Genomic DNA, 27,926 nt, shown 5'->3' on the forward strand with positions numbered 1-27,926 from the left:
ATTACTTTTATTTACACTGTCCCGTGACTTTGGAACATGATGGGGGTAAGAGTGAGATTGGGTGTGCACCATAAACTGGTTTAAGCTCCCCGTGTGTTTGCTTTGTATGTGAGTGTGTGTGTTGGCAGGTTGCACATCTGCATGCTGTGAGTTTCGTTTTAGGGAGGCTGCGTTTTTGGAACGTGGCATTCCCTGTTTGATATTTATCCTTTTTTTTTTGTTCAGTTACAGGCTACACAGATATCGAAATTAACATGTAAACATCACTTTGAGATAGTAAAACACAAATAAAAAGCTGCAACTCAACCAGAATATCATGATTTTCTGTATTTTAATGGTATAGCACAAATGAAACAAATATATTCAACAAAAAATTATCTGTTGAAATAAAGTGGGTGGGGTAACATATATTTTGATTACTTCACAAATGACTTCGTTATTGTTATTACAGTGACAACAAGCATATTAGGATGAAAAACAAAGACAATAAGATCCAGCCAGTAGCAGAACTCAGACTGGGGATATCATTTTGTGACCTTTAGGCAGTGTCTTACAGTTTAATATATGTCACCATTAATCTTTTTTCTGAGCCCAAGGATTTGGGTTCTGCATAAAGTATTTGAGTACACTCTCAACAATTATGATTGCAATTTTTGGGCCTTGAAATTAAACAACTTGAATGAAAATTTTTACAGGAGCACAATGAATTGTGTTCTTCATTTTACCCCCACAAACGAAGTTTGGGTGAGGGGAGGGTTTATAGGAGTGAGCTTGTCAGTTGGTCGGTCTGTCCGTTGGTTTTCATCGGTTCTGGACAATAACTCATGAAAGGCTTGACAGATTTAAATAATTATTGGTACACAGGTGTAACATAATAAAATACAGGTCAACTTTGATTTTGGCTACAAACCACCATTTTTAGCTCATCTGATTTTTTGAAAAAAAATGATGAGTTATTGTCATCACTTGAGCGGTTGTCGGCGTCGGCGTCGGTGTCGGCGTCGGCGTCTGCGTCGGCGTTGCCTGGTTAAGTTTTATGTTTAGGTCAGCTTTTCTCCTAAACTATCAAAGCTATTGCTTTGAAACTTGGAAGACTTGTTCCCATCATAAGCTGACCCTGTATAGCAAGAAACATAACTCCATCTTGCTTTTTGCAAGATTTATGGCCCCTTTTGTACTTAGAAAATATCAGATTTCTTGGTTAAGTTTTATGTTTAGGTCAACTTTTCTCCTAAACTATCAAAGCTATTGCTTTGAAACTTGGAATACTTGTTCACCATCATAAGCAGACCCTGTACATCAAGAAACATAACTCCATCCTGCTTTTTGCAAGATTTATGGCCCCTTTTGGACTTAGAAAATATCAGATTTTTTGGTTAAGTTTTATGTTTAGGTCAACTTTTTCTCTTAAACTATCAAAGCTATTGCTTTGAAACTTGCAACACTTGTTCACCATCATAAGCTGACCCTGTACAGCAAGCAACATAACTCCATCCTCCTTTTTGCAATAATTATTGCCCCTTTTGGACTTAGAAAATCATTTTCTTGGTTGAGTATTATGTTTAAGGCAACTTTTCTCATAAACTATCAAAGCTATTGCTTTAAAACTTGCAACAGTTTTTCACAATCATAAGTGGACACTGTACATCAAGAAACATAACTCTATCCTGCTTTTTGCAAGAATGATGGCCCTTTTTAGACTTAGAAAATCATGGGTAGAACAATATTTCTATTATACAAAAAAAATCAGATGAGCGTCAGCACCCGCAAGGCGGTGCTCTTGTTTGACGTAGTTATGGCCCCTTTCAACTTAATATTTGCCAAACTCATGGTTTCTAGACAATAATTCATGAAAGGCTTGACAGATTTAAATTATTTTTGGTACACAGGTGTAACATTATACAGGTCAAGTTCAACTTTGGCTACAAACCACCAAGTTTTTGACTATAGTTATGGCTTCTTTCCAACATAAAATTTGCCATACTTCTATGACAAGGCCATATTATTTTGGTATAATTCGTCACTCCCGTGACAGTTTTAGTTTTGTTTTTAAAGCTGGACAATAACAGTAGGGAAGCTGATGTTAAGATAACGTCCATTTTTTTTTGTATGGATTTCAGTTAAATAAATCTGCTGTTAGCATGGGATTTTCACATCTTATAACCTCGTACATCCTGTCTGCTCTAGTGCACAATTCAAATCTTAAATGGCTTGGGAAATGTTGTACATATTGTGCTGTAGGTATTCTGTTTTTCAGTGCATAGTAATAGAGCGGTACACCTTTGACAAGCACTCCCACAACTTCATTGTCTGCAATAGCAGGTGCTCCAGATGCCCCATGTTCCATTACAATATGGCAGGCAAATCTGTCACTGTTCTGCAGTTCAGCATAGCATTTGTTCATTTCTAGCATATTTGGATTAAGACCATGTAGTTGTAAGATTGTTCTCAAAGAACACTTCTCCACAAACTGTGAGTGCTGCCACTGAAGGCTTTGAATGAGATCACAAGTTACTGGAACTATTCTGCAGTTTGGATCCCAGCATTTCCCGGCATCAATAGGATGTCCAAATCCAATCAAATCCACATGTTCAGTTATGCCCATATCTTTACTTAGATTAAGCTTCCCTGGTAATTTTTTTCCAGGTTTTAGTTCAAGTATAGCGATATCTAATTCTTTGTTCAAGAATATCACATCCCGCTTAATATGAAAGGGAGGGCTCTGGAGATCTGTTGCTGATGGGGCAAACATAATCCACACATTTGGGTCTTCAAGTTTTGTCCAGTCATTGTCCGGAATGTTCTGCCGCTTTGCTGGGTCTGAAAAAAGATGATTTTTATGATCTGGTATGTATAGTATTACAATAATATTAAACTTTATATTTGAATTTTACTAATACATGTATATTGATTTGATTAAACATGAATGCATACTCTTTTGTAATTAAAAAAAATTGTATGCCCACAGTCCACTTGAGAAAACCTGGATTGTATAATAAATGGTGCTTGAGTCCACCTGTATATCAGGTTGTCATATTTAGTGTCCAGCATAACTGAATAAGCAGTCAAGGTATTGACTTGAAGCTTGGCATACTGTAAAATCATGGGCATGAAATTTTGTGGTTTTGGTCAAAACAGCTATTTCGTGGGGATATGAATTCGTAGATTTCAACTTTTGAGCATAAAATGAATGGGAATTTTACTTGTTCGTTGGGATTAAATTTCGTGGATTGACTCATCTATGACAAAATTAGTCCCCTACGAATATTAATGATTTCACAGTAGGTGGTAATGGGACAATGTGCAGAGCACATGAACCAGGTAGGTAGGTTAAAAGTCAAGGTCAAAAACTGAGCTAAAAGGTCAAATCTACTTCTTTTCTGGAGCATACATGTATCTGAATAAAATTTCAAGATATCGACTTTACACTTTACTTTGCATACAGTTAAGAGGTGATAAGACAGTGTGGAGAGCACTTGAACTAAATCAGTTGGACAAAGGTCAAGTCACAAATTGAGCTAAAATATCAAATCTGTATGTCATACTTTGTGTCTAGAATTAATGGTTTGTTTAGGCATTACAGAGTAATGTGTCCTTTTTCCTCACATTGAGCATTGGCTTTAGATTTTACTCATTTTAAAGTGTTAAATGGTTTGTCACCAAATACATAAAACTTGGAAACCATCACTTTGTTGGCTTTATTGAAATCAAATTTTGATTTCACATTTTACTGAATTTTTCACATTGCTGAATTTGCATTTTGCATAATTCACATTTTGCTTCAGTTGCATTCAGTCAAAGTTTCATTTTAGTCTGTTCAACTATTATAATGGCACAGCAAAATGAAAATTCAGCATTTTATCGTTATATGTTTCAGACTCAAAACATTGATGAATATGTGTGCATAATTAGTAGTAATGACATTACAAAAGTGAATGACATACTTGTGATGCTTAGTACTACATGCAAGGCTGTCATCACGTACTTGCTGCCAACTCGGAACACTGTCCCTCTTACACCATCGCATACTATTGCACCAACAGACTTCATCTTTACAGACATATTATCTGTCTTTTTTTCAGAAATAGTGTTGTCAGTTTCTTTTTTGAATTCATTTGTATTTTGGTTTTCTCCTTCAAAAGATGCTAATGAAAGAGTGTCTCTGTCAGCAATGTCCTCAGATAGGACTATTTGTTGACCTTTTACAGCATATTCATCTGGAACTCTCAGGATGTTTACTATACAATAACCAGGCTCTGTGGTCACATCTTGGAACAGTGCAACACATATCTCCTCCATAGAATTTAGGTCTTCAGCGAAACACTCTTGACTAGTCCCAAAAATATATTGGATAATACTATCGAAAATTGCTGCCATCTTTTCCTTAATCAGCACCTTTGCAGAACATCAGAATAGCGTCTGGGATAAACATTTGTTATGGTTAGGAATATGCAACAGTCTGGAAAGATAATAGCATGCCTTCAGATATATGCCAGTGTTTTCAAATTTAGAGAAAAGCATTACTAATTGAATTAGTACTTTAATTTCATTATATTTCTTCAAATTTTCTATCCGAAAAATAGCATGTTTATATATACATAGAGGATATTTGTTTGTTTTAATGTAAGATCGAAATATATTTCACCGAGTGAACACTATAATACAATATTTTCACGAGTGGCACAGCCACGAGTGAAAATTTAAATTATGGTGTTCACGAGTGAAATATATTTCGATCTTACACTGAAACAAACAAATTTTCTATTTATTTTATGCATTTTTAATGGTTTTAACCAAAATATATTCAGTTTGCCCGCGCATCATAACGTGATAATGTCGTGACGTCAGGATGTCTTTGTAGAAAAACTATAAATAGTTCTATTACGTTTTCTGATTTCTTTGACATTTTATTATGATAAAATGTAAATATTTATGATCCTTTTATTATTTTTATACATCTTTACCTTTACTGAAGAATATTTTGCAAGGAATTTCCTATCATTTATAATTCATATAATTTCGCATTCAAATGTAGTTCCGTACCAGTGAAAAATAAAAATGATATTTTCACTGTTTGAAACAGTGAAAATATCAATTTTATTTCATTGATAAATTTCAGTATTTCACAGAAGAGTATAAAATAAAAAACTGTATTCAACTCCCATCTGATACAAAAAATATTCAATAAGAAATGACGTAGTATTGGCATCTCTAAGTTCTATGCATTATAATAATAATAATAATAATAAAGACTTTATTTAACGAGGCTACATATTCGCCAAAACGATCTTCCATATGTGCCTCAACATTTTTACAACATTTACATCAAATAACAGTAGCAATAATATTAAATACAGAATTAAACAATTACAAAATGAAATAAACACAAAATGTTAATCAGTAGTAAGAAAAATCACAGAAACAAAATTACAAACATAAAATTATATATAAGCATGGAATAATAATTTTGATTGAAGGAAAGTTAGCCAGAGTACTTCCACTTTAAATAAGCTTTTTTGAAATTTTCAGTATTTTCAGATTGGCATACAAAGAGAGGTATATTATTCCAAAGTTTAGTTCCAGAATAAGAAAGGGATTTTCGATAAAACTCAAGATTAGGCTTAGGAATATGTAGATTAAGATTATTTGTTGATCTGAGATTTCGGTTATGTAGAGTTGAAGCAAATTGAAATTTTTCTTTCATGTAGCATGGCGAGTTTTCGTCATTTAATGATTTGTAAATTAAAATAGCTTTTTTTGTACTCGATTATCCATTCTAATTCTTTGAAAAGAGGGTCAGATGGTGCATCTGCCTCTTTATCAAGAATAATGCGAGCTGCACGTTTCTGAAATTTTATCATTCTCTCAAGAAGTTAATTTGAGCAGATTCCCCATATTGAACAGCAATAGTCTATATGGGGTAAGATGTAAGCATTGTAGAGAAGTTTCCTGTCATGTATATTAAGGAATTGTTTTATAAGTATTTACCCTTACCAAAATAATGTAGATTGATGTTATCAAATAAATTAGTATGCTTTTCTTCATCCACTTTTCAATGAAATAAATCCATTTTTGTAGCATGTAATTTGGTAAACATTTGAAGAAAATGGCGTAACTGCATCAAGGGGAAACAACTTTAATGCAACTAAATAGTGTTATGATTTATTATATGTATATATGTGTGCGTAGTATGTATTTATTTTGATTAAAATCCATCTGAGAACAATCTAGGACTGGAATTATATAAGTATTTATACACTTTTACAAAAAAATTTTGAATTGATTTTTTCCAATGGGGCGAGCGCAATTAGCCAAAAACGTTCTGAAAATATACGAGCGGCAAATCCGATGAACAACTTTTTAATTTGGTGAGGCCTTAATGAGTTAACATAATGAGAATTAAAGCCTTTATAAAACATGATAGAATGGTGTTTTGCTTAAGAGTATTCAAATAACAGTGAGAGCTATTAATTCTTCTCATTCGGGCGCTGTCGAGGCATTATCTTGGTAATTATTTCATGTATTACAAAATGTAATGCAACGAAGTTCAAATAAGGCTTTTCAATTATCCAAGTTAGAAAGCTCCTGGATTAATTCAAAATGAACAAGGCAGTCTGAAAGACAGCTAAATCCCCTGCCACTGCTATGGATAGTGAAAGGGTAAAACCTTTGATTTTAGCTGTGACCTTGACCTTGAACTGACATGGCTGACTCATGAATTCTGCACAATGTCTTGATGAGGTGATCATTTGACCAAAGTTTCATGAAAATCCTTCAAGGGGTTTAGGAGATACAGAGCTGAAACCTTTGACCTTCAGTTGTGACCTTGACCTTGAGTTGACATGGCTGACTCACGAGTTCTTGATGAGGTGATCATTTGACCCAAGTTTGATGAAAATCCTTCAAGGGGTTAAGGAGATACAGAGTGGACACCAAATGGAAGGCTCAAACCTTCAACCCTTAGTTGTGACCTTGACCTTGAGCTGGCATGGTTGACTCATAATTTCTGCACATCGTTCTGATGAGGTAATCATTTGACCAAAATTTTATAAAATTCCTTCAAGGGGTTTAGGAGATTTAGAGCGGACACGAAATGGAAGGCTCAAACCTTTGACCTTCAGTTGTGACCTTGACCTTGAGCCAACAAGGCTGACTTATAAGTTCTGCACATCGCCTTGATGAGGTGATCGTTTGACCCAAGTTTGATGAAAATCCTTCAAGGGGTTTAGGAGATATAGAGCGGACACAAAATGGAAGGTTCAAACCTTTGACCCTAAGTTGTGACCTTGACCTTGAGCCGGCATGACTGACTCATGGGTTCTGCACATCGTCTTGATGAGGTGATCATTTGACCTAAGTTTTATAAAATTCCTTCAAGGGGTTTAGGAGATATAGAGCGGACACAAAATGGAAGGCTCAAACCTTTGACCTTGAGTTGTGACCTTGACCTTGAGCCAGCATGGCTGACTCATAGGTTCTGCACATCGTCTTGATGAGGTGATCATTTGACCCAAGTTTTATAAAATTCCTTCAAGGGGTTTAGGAGATATAGAGCGGACACAAAATGGCAGGCTCAAACCTTTGACCTTGAGTTGTGACCTTGATCTTGAACCGACAAGGCTGACTCATGGGTTCTGCACATCGTCTTGATGAGGTGATCATTTGACCCAAGTTTCATGAAAATCCTTCAAGGGGTTTAGGAGATATGGACCGGACACGATTTTGTTAGGGACGGAAGGACGGACAGAAAGATGGAGGGAAGGACGGACGGACGGACGGACGCAGACCATTCCTATAATCCCTCCGCCACGGCGGGGGATTAAAAAGAATATATTTTTACACTGCATGCAAGGTGCAGCTCAGAAATCACTAAGATGTAAGCTTCACAAATGAACAATGCAAATTTTTTGGCAAATTTTCATTGTTCAGAATACTAGTAATCTGAACTATTCTATGCTATTAAGATAAAAGTTACTCGGAAATCAAGTTCTTGCTTCCAAAAAAAAAAAAAAATGTACAAATCCTTCCTGCATGAAGTGTACTTCAGACTTTTACCTAAAAAAATTCAAAGTATAAACACCAAAAGAAAAAGAACAAGTCCCTTCCACGTATATGATGTTTACTTCAGACTTTAACTTATAAAAAAAAACTAAGTATAAATGCCAGAAGAAATTGTACAAGTCTTTCCTGCGTATATGAAGTGTACTGCACAAATTTCAAAGTATCTGCGGTGTACATGCAGTGTACTATTTTCTTGTACAAGTCCCTCCTGCGTACATGCAGTGTACTCCTTAAATTTTCAGAGTCTGTGCTGCGTACTTGAAGTGTACTAGTGACCTCCTGCGTACATGCTGTGTACTCGTCGAAATAGTACGCGGCATGTACGAGGCATGCGGTGTATGTAAAATGTACTCCTATGGCGTACTACTGTGTTTGCGGCATATACGCAGCATGTACGCCACAGAGGCTTGCTTCTGTAAGGGCTATTACTTTTACTGATATGCTCATCAGGGAACTACGACCTTCAAAACCAATTTGGGCGAAATCCGCTCTTACAATATTCTAACCACTCGGACAATTGCATTTTGATTTATTTAACTGAAATATAAACTATATTTGATGCTGATATTTAGGAACAAACAATATTCTCCGGTTTCAAAGCATGACCTTTATTAGGGGTGACAACTTTGTACGACAAGGTGAAACATTGTCTTGCAAATTTGACATATCATTCAAAATTATTCAATTATATCATCTCCAATGGATAATTAAGACATACAAGTGGTTTAATCGCCTTTTTTACCATATTCGGTGTTTTAATCCTACTTATGTCAATTTGTCTAGGCAGATTTTTAAAGTATGTATAATAATGCTGAGCTGATGTCGCTAATTATATCATTGACTTGTGCATTTAAAAGCACCAGTTCTGTACAATTAATCAGCATGCACATGTATATACCCGAACCAATAATTAAGTTTTGATACGCAATAAGAATTCATGACCACTTCGAAGAAAAACATTCAGTGCGTGTCCGGACTGTGCCACAGATGCTAGCGACTGACAGGTGGATAAATGTTGTGCCAAAGGAGGCGGCACATTTCTTGCACTAGAGATGCTATTCTGTATGAAATTCCAGGTGAACTTTTAAAAGCAGTTAATAATGTTTGTGAATTCTGTATGGCATAAATAGACACTAACTCACACGAACTCAACTTGTCGTGTATCCGTAACAACACTGCACATCAGTGTTATGATATATTAAATTGTTTCCCGAAACAATCAGCTGGTGTTTGTATTATCAGTTAAACAATTAAGATTAATTTTTTTGATTTTTTACAGCTTGAATTATAAAATCTGAAAAATTAGAGCCTACTTGTCGGTATAAAATCTTGAATTTTTATTTAAAACTACATCAGAGTGTCAAATATACCTGAAAGATGTCGAACTTACACGACGACAACAATTGTAATAAAACCCATCATATTGACAATGTAGATGTTATCACTGGGCAGCGTTTTATACTGAAGATGCAGGTTGGTTATGACCAGCAGATGACCCCTAATGATTTTGAAGTCAGCAGCTCACAGGTCAAGGTCACAGTGACCTGGAACAATTCAACGGTTTTCAGACAATAACTTCACAATGCTTGGGACTAGGATCACGAAATTTAATAGGGAGGTTGGTCATGACCAGCAGATGACCCGTAATTATTTTGGGTTCCAAAGGTCAAAGGTCATTTAAACCTTTTCCGGACAATAACTTGAGAATGCTTGGGCCGAGGATCATGAAACTTCATAGGGAGGTTGATTATGACCAGCAGATGACCTCTATTGATTTTGAGGTCAGTAGGTCAAAGGTCAAGCAAGTTCAGCTTTGACATTGGCTTAGTTCTGTGACAAGGCCATATTGTGGGGGTATAATTCGTCACTCCTGTGACAACTCTAGTTTCACTTTGTAAACTTGTTTATAGGGTTTAACCTTTACCTGCTGGCTGATCATGGTCTGTACTGTTCTCTGTTTAGTCAGTAACTTTTCTGTGAACACCTCTTTGATAAACAAGTTGTATTGTCAAAGTTGAATGATGGACCAGTCCATTTTAGAAATTTAGCAGGGTTAACGGTTAATGTTTAGTTTCGTTTTATGTCTGTACTTCTCATTCATATATTAATGTTATTGTGTTTAGATCTGTAAATATTTGTTTTGTTTACAGTTTCTAATATAAAGCAGTATCACTTAAAGACATTTAAATGTGGTATAATAATAACAAGATATAGCCCCATTTTCGTTTTAAGTAAATATGCTGAAGTCAGTAATCTGGCCTGGTGACCTTTCCTGATAAGTTATCAATTGTAATCAGTTCTAAATTTAACTTTAAACTTTTTGCAACCATTGTTTGATAATGGATGGTACAACCATGTGAACAAGTTTTATTTAAAATTTATTACTTTCCAAGTGTATTAACAATTACCTAGTTTGATAAAATAAGTCCTGCCATTAAGATAATTTTCCCAATTTTGGTAAAACCTACTTCCTTCTGCTGTGCATGACTTAACATTATTTTGTTCGAAGGGAATTAACAGACTATTTGTATTGAATGATTTTTTTTACTGGGTTTTCTCCCTTTATTAACCACCTCATTAGGTAGCAGGGTCACTCGGATTCAAACATTTTGGGCACGGTTAGGCTTACATGTAGCAAGTCGTAATATTGCACTTCCCTAATATGCAGAATCAGGGTGGCCATTTTATAAATTGTGTGCATGTTTTGTGTTTTTAATTAATGACAAAATCAGGACTCTCATACAAGAATACAGAAAACTATCAAAACGAAAAAATAACAGGCTAAAATCATAAATTTTGCACTTTTTGAACAGCCTGCAATGATCCCGTTGCAGGAACAATGTCCGATTTTTTTGCAATTCTCAATTTAATAGACACTACTGAACAATAGCATATTAATGCAATGTCGGCCTAGCCATCTGGTTTTTTTTTCTCACAAAATAGCAGAAATGTACCAGAGTGTGAATCGTCTAGCATGGGCCTCTTCAATGATTTGAATTTCCCACACGGAAGATGACTCATAGATTCATACAAAGCTAGCAGCAGTTAGTTTTACAACTGACATCAGAATTTTAGTTTAAATTTTCTAAAGAATTAACAATCATTATCTTTCACTGTAATTTTCAGACATCCAAAATCACGAAGTTCTAATCATTACAAATATTGAGGGGGGCCAAAATTCGAAGTGTAATGTTTTACTGGTTTTGAACTTTTATATATCTTTCAAAAATTAAACCAGATAAAAATGTTTTCAATAGCATGATAAGAAGTCTGTATGTGAGCGTCTAAACTTGCCCATCCTTCACGCACAAAATGAGCCAAAATTTACAATTTGTCACTAATAGACAAAGAACGTAAAATAGATCTGTTTTTATCATTTTTATGCCCCCACTTTTGGGGGGGGGGGGACATATAGATTTGCCCTTGTCCATCCTTCCGTCCGTCCGTCCGGGCTAACAAATTGTTACTTGAGTGTCTAGCAGGTTAGGGTTTGGACTCCTTGTTTATATGACAGTCACTTTAAAAAGTGTCCAAAAGTGGGTTTATGTGACTAATTTTTGGTTTATGTGGCTAAAATTTAACATTGTAAAGTCACTTAAGTATCATACTGTGAGTATGTCCGTCTGTCTTTCCGAGAATGTTGTGTCGTGTCTAGCTCCAAAAGTATTTGACATAGAGTCACAAAACTTTACAGGAATGTTGGTCAGCATGTGTAGTTGTGCACCTGGGGTTTTGCGTCCAGATTCATTCAGTCATGTAGGAGTTATGGCCCCTGACTTTGTAAAAATTTGTAATTTTAGTCTTGTGTCGCACCTAGCTCCCAAAGTATTTGATGTAGAGTAACAAAACTTTACAGGAATGTTGGTCAGCATGTGCAGTTGTGCACCTGAGGTTTCGCATCTGGATTCATCCAGTGTTTTAGGAGTTATGGCCCCTGACTTAGTTAAAAATTGGTCATTTTAATGTTGTGTCGCGTGTCGCTCCAAAAGTATTTGACCTAGAGTCACCAAAGTTTACAGGAATGTTGGTCAGCATGTGCAGTTGTGCACCTGGGGTTTTGCCTCCCCCCTCCCACCCACCTGCCCCCCAAAAAAAATCATTTCTTATTTTAGATTTTTTTCAAACCTTCCAAGTTGATCTGTGTCCTTTGTCATGTAGTGGGGGCATCTGTGTCCCATGGACACATTTCTAGTTTTGCATGATTTAACATATTTTGTCCTTAGGAATGATCTATAAGGGTATTTTTGCATTATTTTATTGGGGAAAAAATGCACCCATTTCCTATTTGCCTATGTCATGGGATCCCCACCCTCAGAACATCCCCCTAATTGATGAAATGCAAAACTGGTGGGCTAAATATGTGCTATATGAGTTAAAAATATTGAAAATGATGCTTTTACAATACTAAAACACTATTAATGGTAGTAGAATTTAAAAAAAATTGTATGTGTGTATAATGACTTCCATGCCTTAATGTGTCCTCACCATAACATTTTTGAGCTGCTGTGGCTTCAGTTAGCATTTTAAATCCCCAGAAAGTTTGAAACATCAAAAATCCCCAGAGTGACGCGTATTTTCTCTGTGGCAGTTTGATAAAAAAATATCCTGTCTGAAATCATTCATCCTCCAACTCTGACTCAGTGAGGAATTTGGTAGTTACTTGTGGAGAACAGGTCTGTACTAGAACAGAATCCAGGAACATTTTTTCCAGTACATCATTATATAGCAGTGACTTGCTGGTATCTTTGACTCTTTGATTAAAGTCATTTTGTATAAGGAATGCTCAACACTGCTGGGTAGATGGCTGCAGACATTGTGATAATACAACAAAAGCAGCCAATAGATAGAGACTGACTTGTTTTTTGAGGTCAGATTGACAGTGAGTTGCTCGCCACCTGCTCAGTATGAGAATAATAATAATAATAAAGACTTTATTTTTAGAGGCAACACAGTTAGGTCTTGCCCAATCTTCCCTGTGAGCCTCATACAAAACACATATTTACAACGGTACAAAATGAAACAAAACAGAGGTTGATAATGACAATCACATAACGATCTTATTAAAGAGAGACAAAAAACAAGCTTTATAATAGATGAAGAGATGCTTCATGACAAATTTTTAAACAAAGGAAATAGATATAAACATAACATCTCACAATTTCGATGACAGTGTACAAAACAACAACATAATAAAGTCATCATAGACAAAATTTGGAACAATAACTTTACAAAAATTTGAATATGACACTTTAATATTATTGCTTATGAACTTTGACCTATAGAAGACATTCTCCAATGACTTATGTATTTACTTTTAAAGCTTGCAAGACTTTCTGCCTGACGGAGACATCATTTGGCAGTGTATTCCAGATATTTGCTCCAGAGTATTCAAAGCTTTTTCGAAAAAATTCTAATCTTGGTTTAGGGGGATACAAGTCAAGTTCTGAGTCAGTTGATCTTAGACTCGTTTGTGAATAGTATGGGTGTGAGTAAATTTATCTTGTAGGTATTGAGGGCATATATTGTTGACAGACTTATAAACCATAATTGACTGTTTGTATTTGACTCGCTCTGGGAATTTCATCCAGTTTAGTTTAATAAACAGTTCCTCAGAGGGTGCATCTAATTTTGTGTCCAGGATAATCCTAGCCGCTCTCTTCTGAAATTTGAGAATGGAATCAGCCCGTTCTGAGTTACAGTTTCCCCAAACAGAACAGCAATAATCTAAATGAGGTAATATATACACATTGAAAAACAGTTTTCTAATAGGAATGTCTAAGAAGTATTTTTTTTTCTTTTGAGGAGATAAAGTTTTGAATTACATTTTTTTAGAACATTATCAATATGATCTTACAGAATGCTTACCATTGTTTGCAAGAAAGATGCTAACATTTCATGAGACAACAATAACAGCAGATATTAGAGAACAAATAAATTTCCATGCCTTTTTGAACTCAGTCATTAAAGATTCTGGTTTTATATCACTGGCAGTTAAATAAATGAACATATTATCATGTATAATCATTTATTGCTATTGTTTAAAGTAAACATATTTTGCCTCAGCAGATGTTTGCACAGTTTTATGATATCTAAAGTGTTTTACAATCCTGAATACCAAGGGACATAACTAAATGAAGTCTGTTAGTGAAAGAGTTGTCTGCTGTGAAAATGTTTATTGTTTATTAAAAGCACTTTTGCAGTTTATTCTCACTATTTTTAATCAGGCAAAAAAGGTAGCATTATGTACAGTTGTTGTTTTTAATGGTAACATCAATTTATTGCTTCAATATAGCATTACAATATTTCGAAATGAAATAAGCTAGGTGAAAAGCAGATCTTGCTGTTTTCCCCTTATATCATGACCTAATTAGCCCTTATCATGCTAAGCACGATTGATTCTGCCTTTGCGACTAGTGTAGATCATGATCAGCCTGCACATCCGTCCAGTCTAATCATAATCTGCACTTTTTGCCATCCATATTTTTTGGTATTTAGCACTCTTTAACAGTTAATGTTACTGTCCAAACTGAAAGATGAACAAGTTCATTATAGAAATTTAGCAGGGTCAGGGTTAGGTATGTTTCCTTCACAACATGCTGAAATTAAAAGAAAATTCATTAAATGATATAGTCCCTTATGGACACATTAATTTGGACCTTTGATAAAAACGGATAAGACTTTTTTTATCACATTTGACCTGAGAGAGTGAAATAAAGCCATTACACAATTTTGGTATTACACTTAAAGTGTAATAAAACTTTGACATCGACTCATTTAAGTATAGGCAACTTTGTTTGAATTTACTTGGTCTACAGTTTGACCGTCACAATATAAAACAAACTGTATACGTCGGATTCGACTATAATAGGTAAAGAAAGATAAAAAAAAGATGTTTCAGCTGGAAAAGCTTTCATATGATTAAAAATATTAAATTTATGTCTTTTGACATTGTATTTACTAACTGGGTTGAATAAAATAATAAAATCTAAGGCTATATATCCTCTAATAGCAGAAACAAAAATCAACATTTCTGAAATAGAATGTTGACAAAGGGAGGGAATATTCCTAAATCAAATATGTTTGAAATGTTGACATAATTACAGATAAATGAGCTGTCACATCAAAAATAAACAACAGGTCAAGTTTTTAGAAATCCTGATATTTTAATACTTTGAAATTTATACCTTAACATATAACTGGTGATTTTTTGTAAGTAGTAAGCCATTTTAACCCGATCCCTCCCACTTTCTGTTTTAATATGACTACATATATTTACATAGTTACACAGACAGCATAAATGATATGTAAAGTAAATGTACCGGAAAACAAATATAAAATATTCAGGTAAAGAAATACAGACATCCTCCCAGTTTGTTGGATATCTCTGCACATGCACATGCACACACATTGCTCAATTTCACCAAAGTCAAACAAAATCCCCATTTTTGTTGAGCCCGCTTGCGGAAGTGAGGACAGTCATCCAAATGGCTGTTCGGTGTGCGTGGGTCCATCCGGATTTATTTGTCTGGACCATAACTTGACATGCATAGAGCAATATTGTTTATATTTGGCATGTATGTTAACCTCAGTGAGACAGTGTCCTGCGCAAATCCCAGGTTACTATCTCAATGGTCAAGGTCACAGTTGGAGGTCAAAGATCATGTCAGATCTTGACAGCTTGTCCGTACCATAACTTTAACATGCAAGGATTAATCTTGTTTGGCATGAATGTTAACCTCAGCGAGACAGATTGTAATGCCCAAACCCCAGGTTCCTATCTCAAAAGTAAAAGTAAAAGTTGGAGGTCAAAGGTCATGTCAGATCTTGACAGCTGGCAGGCTTGACATGTTGCCCGTGGGCAACGGATGCAACGGATAATTTGAATCAAAGATGGATAAGGGCATTATAAAGTAATTGCTTGGTTTTTATTTATTTATTTATTTATTTATTTATTTATTTATTATCAGCCATCTGTTTTTTCATGGCTACCCAACCAGTTTTATTTTCTTAAACTTTATTTTTTTAAAGGATTTCTATAGTTCATGTGACTGGCATAATCATTGACAGTGAACAAAAATGGTCAATGATTATTTAATGGGATAAATCTGATGTCATGTAAATGAAGGAATGTTTCATGTTGTTATATTTCCATGAATAATAATCCTTAGTCAGCAGAAGTAATATGCCAATCATGTGTAAAGGCTTAGATTACAGACTGATTTTCACTTTTGTGTCTAGTTGGCAAAATTAATTTGATAGATGAAATTTAAAGTCCAAACCTGACTGCAGATGTAGGGCTTATAGTCCAAGTACCTTTAATCATTAACTTTGCCAACCAGTGATTTATCAGATTTCAAGTTAATTACAATGAACTATTAAATTACATGTGAATGATAGGGGGTATAATAACAACTTTTCTAATCCCAGAATAAGATGTTTGTAGATTTTGAAAAAAATATATCAAGCATTGCAAAACTTGAAATATGTCTAATCACCAAAATATTAAGCCTTTAACTTTTTGCTATATCAGTTGTATCACATGTATATTATTTTTCAAAGATGACAACCAGACAGTACAAAGTACTTTATATTGTTGAAATTATAAATGAATAAACTGTCTGTACCACATATCAACAGCTTTTTCAAAAAATACACTAGGAATTTATTTGCCACAGGAAATGCATAATTGTTTAAAATATGGTGTTATCCTCCATTGAATATGCAAATACTGACATGACCGAGAAACTAATTTAAATTTTTAATGTGCTATCCTAGTCAGTAAGAATATTCAATTTTTTATGTTGAAACATTTGGTCAATGGTTTTCCATTCATAACACTAGGCATTATCTTTATATGCCAGTGTTTCACTTTTCATGTCTTGAGTATAACTAAATAATCTTTCAAGTTATTAACGTAACCTTGGCATAAAGGCTCGCGGCAATGAGACAATGAGCAGAACATATGAACTGGTAGGTCAAAGGTCAAGGACACAATTGAGTCCAAAGGTAAATCTATTTGTCATATTTTGTGTCCCAAGCATAACTTAAAAGCCAATAGCGCATGACTCTGATCTGTAGGTCAAAGGTTAAGGGAACACACTGATCTGAAATGTCAAATCTGTAATTTATCATGTTTTTAGCACAATTTAAAAACTATTCAAGGTATTGACTAGAAACTTGGAATATAGGTAGTGATGAGGCAATGTGCAGAGTGCAACAATTCACATTACCCCTCCCCCCCCACCACACACACACACACACACACACCACACCATGTCATTTTTCAGTCATTGCCACATCACAGACCACCCTACCTGTGACCACCCACTGCAACATTATCCCTGCACACACACACACTACATGCTCATACACACAAATTTTCTTTAAATGTTACTTTCTCCTCAGATCTAAAATTGCAAGCAAATATTATATCTTTACCTAATGAAGTAAATGCTAAAATACATTGAAAAAATCACATTTAATATTCATTACTTCACTTTTTGCTTGATATTTATATGTTCTTACTATAATTATGTGACAACAATTCAGGAATAGACATTCACTTAGCTGTTAAAAAATGAAGTTCAAAAAATATGTTGTGGTATAGGACGGGAAGAAAATGTGTAAATAGCCGGGTAGCTGTGTCATTAGAGCTATGTCATTCCGAGGCCCTGGGTTTGAGTGCAGGTCTGGCCGCACATTTTACTCACCCTCAGACATTTTGTGCCCAACATGGCACCATGGGATGTTTGCTTGGTCAGTCTTATGAGGCTTGTAATATTATGTACCAATGGAATTCGGCGACAAATTTCCAATTTGTGGGGGTGTATATCACGGACTTAAGTCACATAAGGGGAGAATATGTGTCAGGCAGCTAGTAAGCTCACTCCTTAGAGCACTCACCCTGTAAGCGAGGGGACTCGGGTTCAAGCCTCAGACTGACTGCACATTTTCTCACCCAGTGACAAATATTCAAAAACAGTTTATCATTTCAGTCAAACAGATTTTCTGCTAGCATAGGGTTTGTATGTCTCAAAATTCTGTAGATGTATTCTGTCTTGCTACACAATTCAAATTTTAGGTGGTTTGGAAAGTGTTGTACATATTGTGCTGTAGATGCTCTGCTTTTAAGCTCATAGTAAAACTTTGGTAATCCTTTGACAAAGAGTCCAACAACTTCATTTTCTGCTATTGCAGGTGCTCCGGATGCACCATGTTCCATTGCAGCATGGCAGACAAATTTTTCCCTCTCAAATAAATCATTGTAGCTTCCAGTCAGTAGATTTGGATCAAGACCATGCAGTGGTAGAACAGTTCTCAAAGAATACCTCTGTAAAATGTTCTCACTCTCTGTCTGGATTCGTCTGAACAACTGATCTGTCATTGTAACAACTTCACACTTTGGATCTAATTGTTTCCTAGGATCAGTTGGATGACCAAATCCGATCAGGTTCACATGTTCAATTTGCCCGATTTCCTTGCTAAGTTTAAGCTTCTGGGGTAAAACATTTCCGGGTTTAAGTTCAACTACAGCAACATCTAACCTTTTGTCCATGAATATTACATCTCGTTTAAGGTAAAATGGAGGGCTCTGTAGGTCCCAATGTTGTGCAGCAAAAGTAACCCACACAGTTGGTTCTTCAAGTTTTGACCAGTCATTCTCTGGAATATCCTGACGTTTTCTTGGATCTGAAATGTCAGCGTAGACATAGTCAGGTATGTTGACAGTAACAAACTAACAATTTTAGAAGCAGCAACAATAATTTTGACTGACCAAAAGTCCACTTGTTGACCAATTCCAAAATTATGGCTACTGATATGCTTTAATTATCATTTGTTTACTGAAGTTTTCAAGCAAAAGCATATTTTTCTCAATTTTATACTAGATTTTTGCAAGATCTGACAACTTTGGTTCAATTACTATACAGACTGTTTTGTTATGAAAGAGAGTTAATGTAGTCAGAGCTATTCTGATTCAGAAAAAAAGGTGTACCCGGTAATGAGATTGAGTGGTGAATATTGTTTGATGTGCCCATTTATTTTAGTGGTAACAATTATGATCATTCGGTAAGAAAATTATAAATCCAAACAAGACCACACTCATTCATATACCACATAAGGGGGCCAATATTTTGTATACAGTCCAGAACAGAACTCTGTCATCATATCAGTGACAAAAACCTTTCAGATTTACTATATGTACCAGGGGAATTCAGAAAACTTGGAGACTATCCATATAAAATGTACAAAAACCTGTATTTAATCATATTGCTAACACCAGTCCCTTAAAATATTCACCCTTAAAAGAAATGTGCTTTTCCTTATGTGCTAGCCATTACCATAAAGCTGAAGAGTAGTCTGCTCTTGGTATAATATGCAGACACAGTTGTAAGCCACAAAGGAAAGAGAAAAATATCACAGGGACTCAGATCAGGCAGATATGGAGGGTGTGGCAATTGCTTGACCTGCTGTTTCTTTAAGTACTGCTGTACAATATTTCTCTTGTGTGCAGATCGATGCTTTTTCATGAACAAAAGGGCCATTATGGCCCTAGATCACTCACAGAAAGGTGACTGCGACCTCTGGTGGCCATGTTTTAACTACATTATAAGTTCAGTAGAATAAGTACGTTGCTTTTTTTCCTGCAAAAATTAATTATGTCAACTGTATTTTCCTTATGCATGAAAAAAGTTCTTTTCAAATTTATATGTCACTTACTGGTTGAAAACCAGTTTCGGAACTAAAGGATTGTGCCTGTCCCTCCATCATTCCATCCGTCTGTCTACAATATCGTGTCGGGTCCATAGCTATGTCATTCATTAAGGGATATTAATATTACTTGGCACAGATGTTCCTAATGATTAGACCTGTCTTGTGCAAAACTGGGACCCCTAGTGCAAAGATCAAGGTCACAATAGGAGGTCAAAGGTCAACAGGGCTTTTTAGCACACCTGAGCACAAAGTGCTCAAGGTGAGCTTTTGTGATCGCCCTGTGTCTGTCGTCGTCAGTCGTCCGTCCGTCATCAACAATTTGACTGTTAACACTCTAGAGGTCACAATTTTGGCCTAATCTTAATGAACCTTGGTCAGAATGTTACCCTCATAAAAATCTTGGACGAGTTCGATATTGGGTCATCTGGGTCAAATACTAGGTCACCAGGTCAAATCAAAGGAAAAGCTTGTTAACACTCTAGAGGTCACAATTTTGGCCTAATCTGAATGAAACTTAGTCAGAATGTTACCCTCAATAAAATCTTGGATGAGTTCGATATGGGGTCATCTGGGGTCAAAAACTAGGTCACAGGTCAAATCAAAGGAAAAGCTTGTTAACACTCTAGAGGTAACAGTTTTAACCCAATCTTAATGAAACTTGGTCAAAATGTTGCCCTCAATAAAATCTTGGATGAGTTTGATATGGGGTCATCTGGGGTCAAAAACTAGGTCACCAGGTCAAATCAAAGGAAAAGCTTGTTAACACTCTAGAGGTCACAATTTTAACCCAATCTTAATGAAACTTAGCCAAAATGTTACCCTCAATAAAATCTTGGTCAAGTTTGATACTGGGTCATATGGGGTTAAAAACTAGGTCACCAGGTCAAATCAAAGGAAAAGCTTGTTAACACTCTAGAGGTCACAATTTGGGCCCAACCTTAATAAAACTTGGTCAGAATGTTACCCTCAATAAAATCTTCGATATGTTTGATATTGGGTCATCTGGGGTCAGAAACTAGATCACCAGGTCAAATCAAAGGAACAGCTTGTTAAAACTGTAGAGACCACATTTATGATTGTATCTTCGTGAAACTTGGTTAGAATGTTACTCATGATGATCTCAATGTCCAGTTTGAATCTGGGTCATGTAGGGTAAAGAACTAGGTCACCAGGTCAAATCAAAGGAAAAGCTAGTTAACACTGCAGAGGCCACATTTATGACCATATCTTCATGAAACTTAGTCAGAATGTTAATCTTGATGATCTTTAGGTCAAGTTCAAATCTGGATCATGTGGGGTCAAAAACTAGGTCACCAGGTCAAATCAAAGGAAAAGCTTGTTAACACTCTAGAGACCACATTTATGACTGTATCTTCATGATACTTAGTCAGAATGTTAATCTTGATGATCTTTAGGTCAAGTTCGAATCTGGGTCATATGGGATCAAAAACTAGGTCACCAGGTCGAAGGAAAAGTTAGTTAAAACTTTAGAGGCCACATTTATGACCATATCTTAATGAAACTATCTTGATGATCTTTAGGTCAATAGGTCAGGTGAGCGATACAGGGCCTTCATGGCCCTCTTGTATCCTTTCCAGACTATATCTCTGCCATCCATGCCAGGATTTTAATATTACTTGGCAGAAATGTACCCAAGAATAAGATGATATTTTATGCACAACTTTCAGACCCCTAGCTCAAAGGTCAAGGTCACACTTATCAGTGAAATGTTAAAATGGTGTGAACCAGGTCTGTTTCATGTCCGGCCCAGAATTTTGTTATCTAAGGTCACAGTTGGAGATCAAAGGTCAATAGGGTTTTATTTTCTTGCCTGTCCATAACTATGTCATGCAAAATAGGATTTAAATATTAGTTGGCACAAATATTCCCCTGGATGAGACAACATGTCTTGCATAACACCCAGACCCCTAACTCAAAGATCAAGGTCACACTTGGAGGACAAAGGTTGTTGGGTTTTTTATGCCCCTGGCATCTACTGATGCGGGAGGCATATAGTGATCATCCTGTCCGTCCGTACTAGGTTAACCAAATGGGACCGTTTCGTCTAGCATCAATACCCCTTAATACTAGAATGACTTGATACTAATGCAGATGTAACCTGTGACCATTCCTCATCTTCAGACATCACCTGACCTCAGTTTGACCTTGACCTTGACCTCATTTTGGACTTAGGTTGCTTTATATGGGCCATCTCTTGGTTAACCAAATGGGACCGTTTCGTCTAGCATCAATACCGCTTACAAGAATGAATTGATACTAATACAGATGTAACCTGTGACTGTTCCTCATCTTCAAACATCACCTGACCTCAGTTTGACCTTGACCGTGACCTCATTTTGGACTTAGGTTGCTTTGTATCGACAAGAATGCCACCGGGGGCATCAAGCGTTTATTGAACGCAGCTCCTTGTTTATACCTGTATTATCAATAATCATGAAGGGATTATAGTATTACGTAGCAGAAATGCTTTTCATAATGAGACAACATGTGTTATGCAAACCCTTATCCCTTATTCAAAGGTCTAGGTCATTGTCAGAGGTCAAATCTCAATAAGATTATTTTTTCTTTCTGGTCCTTAACTCTGTAATCAATTAAGGAATTTTGATATTACTTGACAAAAATGTTTCCTTTTATCGGACAGTGTGTCATGTGCAATGCCCAGACCCCTAGTGAGAAGGTCAAGATCACACCTTAAAATCAAAAGTCAAAATTGATCTTTTCCTGGCCAGTCTGTAAAATATTTTTGTTGAGCCGCTTGCAGATGCAAAGACATAGTTGTCCAAATGGCTATTTGGCGTATGTGGGTGCCTGCAATTTTTTGTGCGTGCATCCATCCAGATTTGTCAGGACCATAACTTTGACATGCATAGAACAATTTTGATTATATTTAGCATGAATGTTAAACTCAGTGAGACAGACTATATTGCGCAAACCCAGATTCCTATCTCAAAGGTCAAGGTCACAGTTGGAGGTCAAAGGTCATGTCATCTTGTCTGATTCATAACTTTGACATGTATTGAGGAATCTTGTTTATATTTAACATGAATGTTGACCTTAGTGAGACGGAGTGTCCTGTTCAAACCCAAGGTTCCTACCTCAAAGGTTGCCTCAACATGTTGCCTGTTGGTATCTAGTTATATAAGCTCATATGTCATATGGACCACATTAAAAAAGAATGTTGGTGTATTTTCTTCAGAATTACTTCCCTTTAATATGATGATTTCTTACATTTTTCCTCATATTTTCCTACCAGTTTTAAAATGAAATTTTATCAAAATTGAAATTGTATACTTTTCGTACCCCCACAAAACAAAGGAGTGAATTTCTTGGTCGGTCTGTCAGTCGGTCTGTAGGTCTATCCGGATGATAACTTGAGAACCCTTAGGCCTAGGATCATGATTCTACATAGATGTACCATCATAAAATACAGGTCAAGTATGACTTTTAGATGAGTAGGTCAGATGTCAAGGCCACAATGACCCTGAACATTTAAACAGTTTACGGATGATAACTTGAGAACGGTTGGGTCTAGGATCATGAAAAATGATATGGAGGTTGGTCATGACCTGCAGATGACCCTTAATAATTTTATTTCACAGGTCAAGGTTACAGTGACCCAGAGCATTGAAACTGTTTTCTGACAGGAACTTCAGAATGCTTAGGCCTAGGATCAGGAAACTTGACTGGGAGGTTGGTCATTACCAGCATATGACCCCTATTGATTTTGAGGTGAGTAGGTCAAAGGTCAAGCAAGTTCAACTTTGACACTGGCTTAGTTCTGTGACAAGGCCATATTGTGGGAGCCATATTGTGGCAACTTTAGTTTATATTTATATAGATGTTATGAAACAATCAACAACTGTAGATCTATATGCAAATTTGATTCATGTGGTTTGTTATAATCTGTGTAAAATGATGTTCTTATGTTTTAGAACTGTTCCAGAACTGTGCAAAATTGTAATAGATTTGTAACTGAAACCATTTAAGAACAGTACTTAAACAGTTCAAGAACTTTGTTTAAGAACAGTTCTTGAACTTTTTGAAACTCCTTGGTGTTCTTGTTCTGTCATTAAAGAAGTCTAGCATATTTCAAGAACAGTTCACAAACTTGACTTACTCTTAAAATGTTCATATAAACAATTTGAACATACAGTAAAACACCGCTCGCTCGAGGTCGCAATGGGATGAGCAAAATGCTCGAGTTATCCATGGTTTCGAGTGACCCAAACATTGACCTACATACGAAGAAAATTGAAGTTTGCTTTACCGATTTTCATCGGAACCATTTGCAGAGTAAACGGTGATGCGTAATAATATCATATTTGTGACATTTAAAAAAAAAAAAATAGTAAAAAAAATAATAAAACGTATTACAAAGGTTATCTATGATAGACGTTTCAATACGTAATTTATAAATGGCACATGTGAAGAAAGGACTAAGACTTTTTTTTTTTTTATTTATCAACAAGTGCATATTAGAATTATTGTCTCAATTTTTATTTCCTTCATTTGTATGCAAACAACTGCTGATTAAAATACTAAAATCTCATAACTATGTTCTCGATTCCGCAGAAAAGATGTTTTAAGTAATCAGTAATTGATTGAAATTTGATCAATAAAACTGTTCTTCAACATTTTATCAACAATTAATCTCATTATAAGATGAAATATACCGACAAACAAACATTTAAGATAGTTGGGGAGTAGACCACGCAATTTTCACGGTGTGTGAAAATGTTTTATTAACCGATACATTCTGACCGCTGAAGGTGCGAAAATTTTGACACCTCTGCTCGAGTTTGCCAGAAGAAACAAAGAATAAGTTAATACACAGGGACCAGGACTGGTGTCATGCTCGAGTGATCGAGTTATCGATGCTCGACTCAGCCATGGTAATTTCACATGGAAAACAGAAGAAAGTCGGCCGGGACCACATCAATTGTTCGAGCGAGCCCAGTTGCTTGAGTTATTGATGCTCGAGTGAGCGGTGTTTTACTGTATCAAGAACAGTTTTTGAGCATTTGGTGTTCTCTTGAGATGACTCTTTTAAAAAATTTGCACATTTAAAAACAGCTTTTGACACTGAAAGTTCTTAAAAAGGTCCTTGAAATATCTTTGATGTTCTGCATGGGTCCTTGAAATGAATTAATCACTTCATTTTGTAAAAAAGACCCTGCCTTCTTTAAGATGTTCTAATGCTATACTATTTTTATGCCCCCGAAGGGAGGCTTATTAGTTTTCAACTGTCTTTCCGTTAGTTAGTTAGTTTGTTTGTTCGTTCGTTTACAACGTTAATTTCTTGCATGAAGGCACTTTACTCGCGAACCACTGCACCCAGGACCTTCATACTTCACATGCTGATAGTACTTATTGAGTACACTACCCCTACTGACTTTGGGGTCACCAGGTCAAAGGTCAAAGTCACAGGGGCCAACGTTAATTTTTTGCATGAAGGCACTTGACCCGCGAACCACTGCACCCAGGACCTTCAAACTTCACATGCTGATAGTACTTATTGAGTACACCACCCCTACTGACTTTGGGGTCACAATGTCAAAGGTCAAGGTCACAGGGGCCAACGTTAACTTTTTGCATGAAGGCACTTTGCTCGCAAACCACTGCACCCAGGACCTTCAAACTTCACATGCTGATAGTACTTACTGAGTACACCACCCCTACTGACTTTGGGGTCACCAGGTCAAAGGTCAAGGTCACAGGGGCCAACGTTAACTTTTTGCATGAAGGCACTTTACTCGCGAACCACTTCACCCAGGACCTTCAAACTTTACATGCTGATAGTATTTTATGAGTACACTAATCCTACTGACTTTGGGGTCACCAGGTCAAAGGTCAAGGTCACAGGGGTCAATGTTAACTTTTTGCATGAAGGCACTTTATATGCGAACCACTTCACCCAGGACCTTCAAACTTCACATGCTGATAGTACTTATTGAGTACACCACCCCTACTGACTTTGGGGTCACCAGGTCAAAGGTCAAGGTGCTGCGGGGGCATTTGTCACCATAAGTGAAAGCTCTTGTTTTTATTATTCTGAAAATTATTAAATCAAATGAAAAAATACAGTGAGTGTTTATTTAAAAGAAAGTAGCAGTTTGATTTTGAAACTTCAGCTAATTTTCTTGCCTAATGTCCATTTTGTTACTTTGAACAAATAAGTTCATGAACACTATTCAAGAACAATGTTAGAACATTCCTAAAAGTGTTCTTATCTTTTTTGCATAGGCACATATTGTGTATAAATAGTACAATTATTGTTTTTAAATACATAATTGAAGCTATTAGTTCATAATGCTATACTGCAGTGGAGAAAATAAGGTGCATTCCAGTAGGGGAATACTTCATTCACTTCCTTTTTACTGATAAATGTTGGCTCTATGCTAACTATAAGCCTGCTGAGACATTCTGAAAGTTTAGATACCAATCAGCAAAGCCAATTGCAAAATTTTGAAAGGGGGCTTCCATGCCCAAGTGGTTATTGTTGATGATTTCAAATCACTGACCCCTCACCTATGTGGGTTTGAGCCTCACTGGTGGCATTGAATTCTTCATGTTAGAAAGCCATCCACCTGGCTTGCGGAAGGTCAGTAGTTCTATCAAGGTGCCAGCTTGTGATGATATTATGCATAGAGGGGAACATGTAAACTTCCTCCAGAATCAAAGATGGAAAGTTGCCATATGACTTATAATTGTGTCTGTGAAACTTTAAAACCTAATAAAAACCAGAAACAGACATAATTTTGAAATATTTTTGGTGTTCAAAAAGGATGAATGTACGCTGCAAAATTAATGCTTCATCAAACATTCAAACCATATCTCACAATATTTGGTCCTATTACAACTCTCAGAAATTTTAGAATGCTTAATGTACAATATGAATGGTATTTTCATATATTGTAAAAGTGAGCAAGAAAACCTTGTTACAGAAAAGGTATTGCAATGCCTTATAATTATATTGCGACTGAGTGATTTAAGCGAGTGATTGATTATCTGTTTCAACATTTGAGTGCCAAACAATTGGACTTTCTTAAAAGACTTACTGGTTTTAAGTGATAAAATTGTTCCTGATGATTTAGTGAATGAATAAAGACTACCGGACTATAATGAAAATTGAAATGATTGCCCTTTTTTTTTTTTGCAACAGCCCGCTGAAATGTACCCTTTTAATCCATTTGAACCATTCTGGAAAATACACCTAAAAGTGGTCTATGAAATATTTCACAGAACTTGTACCACTTACTTGTAATCCCAGTGACTACATGCAAGGCAGTCATGATGTATTTGCTGCCAACCCTGAACACGGTCCCTCTTACACCTTCATAAACTATTGCTCCAACTGACTTCATCTTTACAGACATATCATCTACCAGTCTTTCATTAAGAGTGTTTTCAAAACCCTTTTTGAAAAGATTTGAACTCTGATGCCCACAAGCACTTTGTACATCTGGCTGTCCTTCAGAAGAAGTTGCTAAAGGAATAAAAATTAGTATTGATTAAAAAAAAATTAAAAGGTAATGAAAGTTTCAGAAAAGAGCACTTTATTATACATGTAAATACTTGTCAAAAATTGAAAATTATTAATGTTGTATGTTTCACGGGTACTAAACAGTGCCTGCGGTACTGACTGTGCCGACGAGGATTGAAGGCACTTCGCTTCCTGTACCGCAGGTACTTCGTCAATGTTTACAAAACGAGCGAGATCGGTGAGTGATTTTTGTCATTTTGTTACTCATGAAATTTTTTTTCGAAAATCGGGGAATGTAGCGGGGTGTAGATGTATCTTATCTACATATCCATGCTAAAATTTGTGGCAAATGATCAATTTCCTAGAAACGTAAGGACAAATAAGCTGGGAATGAAACGTGATTTTTTCACATCAATGACTGTTTAGGCTCGATTTCTTTTCGCTGACCCAAACGATGTCGTCTCTGCCGTCGTAAATTATATTTATAAATGACATGTGATCTGCTAAAACATAAAATGTGTCCAGAAAATTTTGAATTTGTACGTTATGCCAATTTTGGAAAAGTGCCGCAGGCATTTTGACGATGCCGCAGCCCCTTCGAGGTGCCGCAGGCACTTCGAAAAGTTTCATAAATTTGGCCCATAACTAA

General features: G+C 36.0%; 2 protein-coding genes across 3 annotated transcripts in view; both read right to left on the reverse strand.

Annotated features, from left to right (window-relative positions):
• Window positions 1-314: 314 nt before the first annotated feature.
• Window positions 315-12,061, reverse strand: LOC128559610 (uncharacterized). Its single transcript, XM_053551849.1, has 3 exons — window positions 10,470-12,061; window positions 3,945-4,459; window positions 315-2,820 (listed from the first exon to the last, which is right to left on the reverse strand). Exons 2-3 carry the CDS (start codon window positions 4,375-4,377, stop codon window positions 2,117-2,119), a joined length of 1,137 nt encoding a protein of 378 aa, XP_053407824.1. The 5' UTR covers window positions 4,378-4,459; window positions 10,470-12,061; the 3' UTR covers window positions 315-2,116.
• Window positions 12,062-12,975: 914 nt separating this feature from the next.
• The window catches only part of LOC123547583 (uncharacterized), a 31,920-nt gene continuing 16,969 nt past the window's right edge, over window positions 12,976-27,926 (reverse strand). For both annotated transcript variants that reach the window (XM_053551851.1, XM_053551850.1), the window contains 2 exons: window positions 27,053-27,280; window positions 12,976-18,750 (listed from right to left, as the gene is read on the reverse strand). In XM_053551851.1, the coding sequence (XP_053407826.1) occupies window positions 18,053-18,750; window positions 27,053-27,280 (926 nt within the window). In that variant the 3' untranslated portion in view covers window positions 12,976-18,052. The remainder of the gene's footprint in view (window positions 18,751-27,052; window positions 27,281-27,926) is intronic.

The sequence above is a fragment of the Mercenaria mercenaria genome, chromosome 9, assembly GCF_021730395.1.
Source record: "Mercenaria mercenaria strain notata chromosome 9, MADL_Memer_1, whole genome shotgun sequence".
Lineage (NCBI taxonomy): Eukaryota > Metazoa > Mollusca > Bivalvia > Venerida > Veneridae > Mercenaria > Mercenaria mercenaria.

Bases quoted from the DNA above. Each gene is read 5' to 3' on its own strand.
- LOC128559610 (XM_053551849.1), bottom strand. From the start codon at position 4,377: ATGGCAGCAATTTTCGATAGTATTATCCAATATATTTTTGGGACTAGT. The intron at 2,821-3,944 runs GTATGTCATTCA...ATCTTTTTTCAG, and splicing joins TGTAGTACTAAGCATCACAA to ACCCAGCAAAGCGGCAGAAC.